Genomic DNA, 8,913 nt, shown 5'->3' with positions numbered 1-8,913 from the left:
CATTAGGTCCACAATTGCTCCGCCAGCACAGCATTGTTCCCTACTGTACAACTTCTCCCAAGAATACTGTGAGGATTAATTCATTACAGCTTGTGCCATGCTTTGAAAGCACTCGGTCTACAGAAGAGCCAAGAGAATTGTTAGAAGGAGGACAATCAAATCCTAGTGATCACCTCTTTATCCCAGTAGGCCCTGTTTAGAGCAGCAATTTAGCCCAACAAAGAGAACAAATTCAAAACTAAATTCAATGCAACAAATGTGAAAGTGTCATGATAAGAAAGCAGTCACACAGGACAGAGGAATTTTTAAAATGGTTATTAACTTCTACTCCTTACCTAATATTGACTAATGCATGGGTCACCTTGCTTGCAGGCTCCTTCCATTGACCAGCATTGGTAGAAAGCCTTAGAACTGAAAGGAAAAGACAGTTAACAGCGCTGGCATAGAACCGGCAATTTTCTAATCCAAAATGTGAAAAAAAAATCTCCTTTCATGAGACAGCAGTCCAGGAACCACACCAGAGCAAAGGTAATCTTTAAGACAATCTGTGATCCAGGGCAGAAGTTCCTTTCAAAGCCCATCTGATAAATGTGAGGAACATGGAACAGGTGAGCAGAACAAGATAATGACTGGGAGACAAGAAGCAGAGGGGATAGAAGAGCTTAGGTCCTCCTGACTGTGATCATTACCGCACATTAAAGTTCATTTCCCCCAGAAACGGGACAGTGTTCCAGGTCTATGGTACCTTTTATTCTGGTGTTCTCCTCCAACAACTATTTATGCAAGGTTCCATCTGAGCTGTGGATGCGATTTAAACCCAACTCAGCAGTGATGGATTCTTTACCTCCCTGTTTATCTGGAATTGCAAGAGGGATTACATACCAGCCTAGGGAAAAACACTCCCTATAGGAATAAGGGTGTTGTTCTGTTGCACAGATGGTCTCTGACAGACTTGGGAGCAGATCTGAAAACATTCTGCAACAGGAAGAACTTCTAGGAAGTCAAATTCTTTTCTGATAGAGCACCCAAAATATTTCTTTACATCAGAATCTGTAGTGTTTCTGTGGTGTTATCTGCACGTCTCTTGGTAAGTATCAAAACAATAACAGACTCTGTAGCACATTTTTGTATTAATCTTCCATATTGCCTGAATAGAAGGGAATTTTTTATGAATTTTTATATAGAGTGTTTTTTGGAGGTTATATTCCACAAAAAGGTTCACCTTCGACTTAGAAGTGAAGGAACAGCACATCATCAGAACTTAGGATCATCTAGAAACACAGATGTCACAAGTGCATCCATAAGCACAGTGGCTGCATTCTCATGCCTATTATTGCATGAGAGAAGCTTTCAGTCCTGTATATATGGATAAAATTCAGATTCAGGACAAGAAAAATAAGTAATACCCAAAGCAACTAGATTTCACCTCCACTCCCAACGCAGACAGTTTCAGCTACATGAACAGGAAAACTAAAGGACAGAGTAGCTTTCTTATCTGTGCTAACAAGTGTCCCAAGGCTAGGGGACAGAATGGTGACTGTAGCCCCAGTGAGACAGATTGACAAGCCAAGGGAAGCTGTCAGGACACCTGGCTAAACTGTGGTTTTCATCAACTCGAGACAGTGCTTATCTCCTAGTGCTACCATTACATGTCATCTGCAGGAAAAAAAAGGCAGCTCTGAGTAACATTATTTTGTCAAACAGTAGGTACTGTACTTGAATATTTGAAGTAATGTATTCACAGAGTTTCCATTCAGGCATCTGCAACATTAATTCAAAGGGGTTTGCTCTGTGTTGTAGCAGGATGGAAAACATTCATGTGACAAATGAATTGTTTCAACAGGTCAGACGTGCCTATCGCAGCCCAACTGAGTGCGTTATTCTTCCATTCCACTTCCTTTCAGCTTCCACAGGGACCGGGTTTGAAAAACTACTGACTAGTAAAAGCACCTCATCTTACTAGCTTCAATTCTTGGGAGTAAGAATGGGTTAGCAAAAAAATCTCACGTGCTCAGAGGACACAAAAATGGCCAGGTGAACCCTTATATAAAACCACAGGAAGTTTGTACAAAAGGGCAGTTAATTTTTGCTTGCAATTGGAGGGAGTATTCAGCTACTTTTATTTAGGTGAGGATGGCTCTCTCTCATGTCAGAAGGGTATTCCCTCTCATGTCTGAAAGAGTACTGTGCCCAGCTCTCTCCTACTACCTTTTAACTCCCCTTATATACTTATATTAACTCCTGTTGTTCATTGGGTGATCATGCTGAGAAGGGAGCAGGGGGTGAATGGAAGAAAGGTCCTTCTAGAACAAAGGAAACAAAGAACACAGCTGTATTCTTTTCTTCACAGCTTCAAGCATGCAGGTACTACACTAGCGCTGCTGCAGCTACCCTTGGCTCCTGTGTATACACTGCCTGATTATGCTTCCACGCATTCCTTGCTCTCCTTTGTTCCTCTTTTTCCTGCTGGGTGTCACTTGGTGGCATCCAGCATGCCTCTCTCTCTATGAAGGATAGCAGATTCTCCCTGTTTTGCCAGTAGGCACATTCTTCAGTCCAGTGATGCACTTGTCATTGCAAGCAGGTTTGTGAGGGCTGTTTTCTTGGTTTGTTTTGGCAATGAGTACAGCAGATGTGATTTGTCTAGCACAGCAAGCTTCTTGTTATAAGTTTCTCAAATTCTTTTCCAAATTCTTGTTTGCACTAAGTGCTCTCTGTGCTGGTTGGTTCTATAGCGTGTACCTGTTCTCAGACCTGAAACTGTCAAATGTGATAGATGCAAACTACACCAAGATGCATGAAATACCACAGACCTGGTTGTGCCAACAAATTTATATTTCCAACCACAGTAAATGGCTGCTAGAGAGACAGTGAGTCTGTTCCTGTTTTGGGGTTTTTTTTTGACAAAAAAAAAAAAAGTATCCCTTGAACAAGTTTAGTCCTCTTCCAGTTATTAATTTACCAAACATGTTCTGTACACAAAACACATCCACCCACCAAGACAAACATCAACAGCAGGTGGACAGGAACACCTGGCATAAACCTCCCTCTACCACCACCCTCACTTCTAAGTCAACAGTATTCCTGACCAGTCAAGAGGTACTCACCCATAGAATAAAGGTTATCAAAATTCTGATGCATCCGAATGATTTCATAATACAGCTCATCATAGCTGCTGGGAGTGGGGAGAAAGGTGTCTCCGTAAGTGATGAACATGTTGAACAGGTTCACAACCTATACAAGGAAGTGAAAAGAATACAACAGGAGTATTTACAAAAAAAATTTACTCTGCAACAGAAACAATACAAACGATGACCAAAACCTTCAAAGAAATAACTCTCAGTTGCTTTACACAGTATTACATTACTGCATTGCTTTATCTATTATTTTCCTTATAGTACAGAAGAGACAGACAACAAGCTTAAATACTATCGTATCTGGGGCCAGGAAAACAGATTTCTATTATTTTGTATACAAAGGGCCACAGAACAAGAAAAAGCATTACCAAATCTGGAAAACTGAATTAAGCCTTTCCTCACACAGACCTGTTTATTTCAACGAGCAGACCCTACAATGAGTCCAAGCACTGCCCCTTCCAAACATCTAGCAAAACCAACCACAATGATATTCCTCATCTTTGTGGCCTTGTTCTGGTATCTCCTTACCAGGCCAGAAATCCTGGATTCTTTCCTAGGATTCAGCCAAGATTAAGTTGTTTAAAGTAAGAGGATTTGCTTTGTCTGTACTCACCATAAGAGCAAGGGTGAAGATGTTGTGCTTCGCCAGCAACACAGTCTCATTAGACATGAGGAACTTCAACAAGTTGATCAAAGCTAGTAGAAAATAATATGGATTCTTTAAAGAAAATTAAAAGCAAAGCCATTCTCAACAAGTCACTTAAATACAGGTGCCTTTTCACTATCTAGTATAAACTAACCTAAATGCCAGCTTCTCACGTCTCAGAAATATATCAATTTACCTGGGGTGGGGTGATGGGGTGGGGCTAAAGTACTGTGCTGGTCAGGTAAGTGACAGCTATTTTACTGTCCCACATTTACTCTCCTTCACTGACTTCCCAATCAAATCTGCTCAGGCTCAAGGTAAGTTGCTTGTTAGCTTAGTCAGTTCACAGGAGATTTTTCTATCTGCCAGATCATGAAGTGAGCCTGAGGTTAGAGAATCCCACTGTCTAGTTTCTGCTTCAGACATCACCAACATGATGTATGTGTAGTCAGCCCCAAACTGTCACTCTTGTTGATACATGCAGTTAAAATAAAAAGTAACAAAAAATAACATAAAAACATGGCATAGTTTTTCTGTAGCACTGTGTCAATGCTGCTGCAATGGTACAAGGAAGGGTATAGTACCTTATTGTGTCAGTTATCTAGGCTGTACAGTGAAGACTACAGATCTGGTTCACACTTGTCTTAAGAAAACAACAAAAGCTCCTTCTGGAACCACCCAAAATCAGTTAGTGATAGTAGGAATTAACAAAAAGGATGGCTAAAAGAGCTTTAATCAAACAGACTTTACAATAAACAATTGTATTTCATACACTTGAATAAAACGAAAAGTTCTTTATCTTGTTGTTTCTAGTTCTTGAAAATTTCCAAAAATAAAACTATTTTTTTCTGCATTGTAGCTGCTCAGGGCTGAAAGCTGATGCCTGCCTAGGACAGATTCTTAATTTATTCTCTGCTCTGAAGTCAGCAGATTTCAAGACTTAAAACATCTGAATTAGACAGCCTGCAAAGTCAAGCCAGAATGCTACACAGACTGTCTAAAAAAGGTGTTTAATTACCTACTAATTGGTAACTACATCTAACAGAGTAATGCCAGGCGTGGGTCAGGGCAATCCCAAGCACAAATACAGGCTGGGAGGAGAATGGATTGAGAGCAGCCCTGAGGAGAAGGACGTGGGGGTGTTGGTTGATGAGAAGCTCAACATGAGCCGGCAGTGTGCACCTGAGGCCCAGAAAACCAACCATGCCCTGGGCTGCATCAAAAGAAGAGTGACCAGCAGGTCAAAGGAGGTGATTCTCCCCCTCTACTCTGCTCTTGTGAGACCCCACCTGGAGTACTGTGTCCAGCTCTGGGGCCCTCAGCACAGGAAAGACATGGACCTGTTGGGGCAGGTCCAGAGGAGGGCCACAAGGATGGGTCAGAGTGCTGGAGCACCCCCCACACGAGGAGAGGCTGAGAGAGTTGGGGCTGTTTAGCCTAGTGGAGAGAAGGCTCCGGGAAGACCTTATAGCAGCCTTCCAGTACCTGAAGGGGGCTACAGGAGAGATGGGGAAACACTCTTTATCAGAGAGCACAGCAATAGGATGAAGGATAATGGTTTTAAGCTGCAAGAGGGTAGATTTAGACTAGACATTAGGAAGAAATTTTTCACTGTGAGGGTGGTGAGGCACTGGAACAGGTTGCCCAGGGAAGTTGTGGATGCCCCATCCCTGGAGGTGTTCAAGGCCAGGCTGGATGAGGCTTTGAGCAACCTGGGCCAGTGGAAGGTGTCCCTGCCCATGGCAGGGGGGCTGGAACCAGATGATCTTTAAGGTCCCTTCCAACCCTAACCATTCTATGATTCTATGACTACTCTTGATTTTTTTATAGGTTCACCTAGAATTTATTAATCTGTTCTTCCTCCTGTTACACACTGAGTAACCTGCAAGAAAACCAACTCTAGTTTGGGAGAACCCCATAGCAAATAGAGAACAGACCATTCATCTTAGCCCAAAGGTACAGGCCATGAAATGAGAGTAGATAAAACATAGGGAACAGGAATGCGATAAAGGCAAAATCTAGATACCCTTCCCCTCCCTCTCTTCAGAATTACAGAGTATTCAGAAATAGTAAAACCAAAAAACCTACAGGAAAAATACAGATGTGAAAAGACTGCTAAGATCTGTAATTAAACAAAATTGTCAGATTCTGAATACAGTCCTGCAACCACTACCTTCCAATGATAGAAATTCATCAACAGGATCAAAAGTTTATATTTGCCCCCCAAAAGGGAAGTCTACAGTCTATGTGAGGGTATTTATTCATCACAGACAGCAGCTACTTCAGTTTAATCTACCAGCTGGTGGCATGATGCTGAACTGCAAACCAGAACAAAGTTCTCTACAAACTCCAGACATGCAAGTGATTTATCTTTCAGAGCTACTCCAGGATTTAACAATCAGCAGCAGCACCTCTCCCTTCCATGACAGCGGCCCACCTCACGAAGCAGATATACCAAAACCTTTTCAGTCCTGCCACAGAACTCCCCATACCATCATCACCTCATCAGAGTCAGATGCCTGGGACCAAAAGCAGAGCCTGGATTCCACAATAATCCAGGCTCTGGAAATATTCCTGTCATATTTTTCTGTAAAACAGGCGTTTCAAAACAAAGAAGTAGCAGGTACAGATGGGCTCTCCACCAGCCAGCTAAAAACAGGTTTCCAAGGTAACCGAGCCTCCACAGCAAAGGAGAGTCTCCCGCAGTCAGTGCTTTGGACCGAAGACAGCTGCCCTGCATCGCTGTTACAGCAGCTCACTGTCCATCTCTCTATTTAATAGTTATAAGCACAGTTTTATCTCTTTCCTAACCACACAAATCCACGCAGCCACATCTTGTGACCAGGCACTGCTGTTGAACTACTAGCAGTGGGGCTTCTGAACGCACAATAGCAGTGCTCTGTATTTTCTATAACAAGTTGTGTGAAGCTTCTTCTTCATCCCATTGCCTCTCACTCTCCCAGCAGAACCCTGCTGAAAGGCCTTTGGCAGAGGGTGGTCACACAGTATGATAAGAAGCCACTGAACATCCAAACACAGTGAACATGAAAGCTGCCCATGGTGAGGAGACACTATCTTTTAAAGAACGAGTGTAACCATCACTGTCTAGGGCACGAGCACTCACCGACCAATGGGGCAAGTACGCTACAATTGCCCACTGCAGTATTTCTCAGACACCTCCCTGAAGTACTTGCACTGCTCTAGATTGATGACAACACTTGAAGAACTGTTGCTCTGTTCTACCCCAAAAACAGCTCCGACACTTGTTCCAGCCATTGTGATGAATTTGCTCATGCTTAATTTTCCTGTTCCAGTTACAAAGAAGAGATTACTACTGCTTGAAATCAATCTTCATACCTAAATATATATCTATACCTGTGTTATAACTCATTCACAGCCGATCTATGCTGTTCCTGCCCTAAGAAACAGGAAGGAGAGGGACATGCTTCACATGAAAAAGATACTCAGTGCTGGGCTCAGGGCTGGTCAGAAGAGCTAATCCACCAGGTTTACAGTCACTGTGTACACTGCACAGACAAATTTATCCAACCGTCTGGAAGCTACACCTTCCTAAAAAAGTTGCAGTGCTCCTAATTAAGATATACACCATCAGTGCTCGAAGAGCAACCGATCTTTTTCCACGCCAGCACATTCTGCACCAGCCTCTGCTCAAGTGTCTCTAAGGAACAGGACCACTGTGGAAAACAAGCCCTTAAATCTATGCATACCTGTGTCTCCATAGTCTGCTTGTAAGGCAGACCCTGCACTGAAAATGAAGACAGCTATGCCCTTGAGTTTTCAGGATTAACAACTTTTAGATCCAGCTTCCTATGCCCAGTGCCCTTCAGTGACAGTTGCACACACAAAGTAAACCCCTAGAGCAAAAGTCCAACTGGCTGACCACCCTTCCGCCCCGGAGCTCCAATGGGGCACAGCTGCTGCTGCTCCTGAGCAACCTGAAGCCAAACCAAACGTGTCACTTTTTCCCCTCCTGCAACCAACTGCTCTCCTCTCATAGCTCATCTGCAGGCTGCCCTCTCACACTAGCCAGGAAATTTTCCATGTTTGTTCCCAATGGAGGAGCAGTTCAATCTCTCAGCTGCACAGGCAGACAGAACTGTGGCCCTCGCTTGGGCTCAGCCACATTATCCCAATTTGAGCTTCAGGATTTAACAGTGATGGGTGGTTTGGATAGGAGATCTATTTCAGCATTAACTGGGAAACAGCAACATTTTTACAGTAGCCTCTTTTCTGAAGCCTGTTTTCTAAAGATATCTGTTTTCGGTATCCCTTACCAGGACACAATACATTCACTGTGGTAAGTCTTGAAACATCTATAATTTTACAGTGCAATAAGTGCCACTAGAACTTCTTTAGCAACAAAAGGAGGAGGGTGTAACCAAACTAAACTAGCTGCCACCAGTATTTGCATGCAAGCTCCTCATTTTCTGGCCTGAGCTAAGCACACTGGCTATGCTTCTTAAATCAACAAGAAGAGAATATAGCCTTGAACACCTACATTTACAGCCTCAAAACCAAGCAGAAAAGCATGTTGAGTGGACACTTAAATTGGACATTAAGCCATATGACTGGCTGTACATGAAAGCGGTGTAAAGCATCCCAATAGGTTTTTAGATAGGTTTTTAGGCAATTTTCTCTCCCAAGGATTATTATAGCCAAAGGATGAAAAGTGACATCACTAGCTTTTACAGATACCCTCCCTGCTTTTTGAAACTGAAATGACTGCAGTGAAAGAGGTCCTTAGCTCTGCCACCACACAGCTGCTTCTCAGGACAGACACTTTCCCTTATCAGCTCATGAGGCCAGCCTGTCTACTGAGGAGTGTGGTGGGTTAACCTTGTCTGGATGCCGGGTGCCCACCAGGCCCCTCCATCACTCCCCCTTCAGCAAAATAAAGGGGGAGAATAAGATGAAAAACTCGTGGGTCAAGATAAAAGCAGTTTAACTAAAGGCCAAGGCCATGCACAGAAACAAAAGGAAAACAAAGATGTTACTCTCTGCTTCCCCTCAGTAAGCAATGTCCAGCCACTTCCCCGGAAAGCAAAGCATCAGTGTGTGCAGCAGCTTCTCCTGGAGACAAAGGCAGCAACGAACGACCCCTCCTCCTTC

General features: G+C 43.3%; 1 protein-coding gene across 2 annotated transcripts in view; it reads right to left on the bottom strand.

The window, feature by feature from the left end:
- Window positions 1–331: 331 nt before the first annotated feature.
- The window catches only part of LOC104462229 (chromosome unknown open reading frame, human C10orf76), a 52,664-nt gene continuing 44,082 nt past the window's right edge, over window positions 332–8,913 (bottom strand). For both annotated transcript variants that reach the window (XM_010074092.1, XM_010074093.1), the window contains 3 exons: window positions 3,751–3,833; window positions 3,108–3,234; window positions 332–411 (listed from right to left, as the gene is read on the bottom strand). In XM_010074092.1, the coding sequence (XP_010072394.1) occupies window positions 332–411; window positions 3,108–3,234; window positions 3,751–3,833 (290 nt within the window). The remainder of the gene's footprint in view (window positions 412–3,107; window positions 3,235–3,750; window positions 3,834–8,913) is intronic.

This window comes from Pterocles gutturalis, unplaced genomic scaffold (genome assembly GCF_000699245.1).
Source record: "Pterocles gutturalis isolate BGI_N339 unplaced genomic scaffold, ASM69924v1 scaffold5567, whole genome shotgun sequence".
Taxonomy (NCBI): Eukaryota; Metazoa; Chordata; class Aves; order Pterocliformes; family Pteroclidae; genus Pterocles; species Pterocles gutturalis.
The sequence above is the reverse complement of the archived record's forward strand: the minus strand, read 5'-3'. Positions and strand labels throughout refer to the sequence as shown.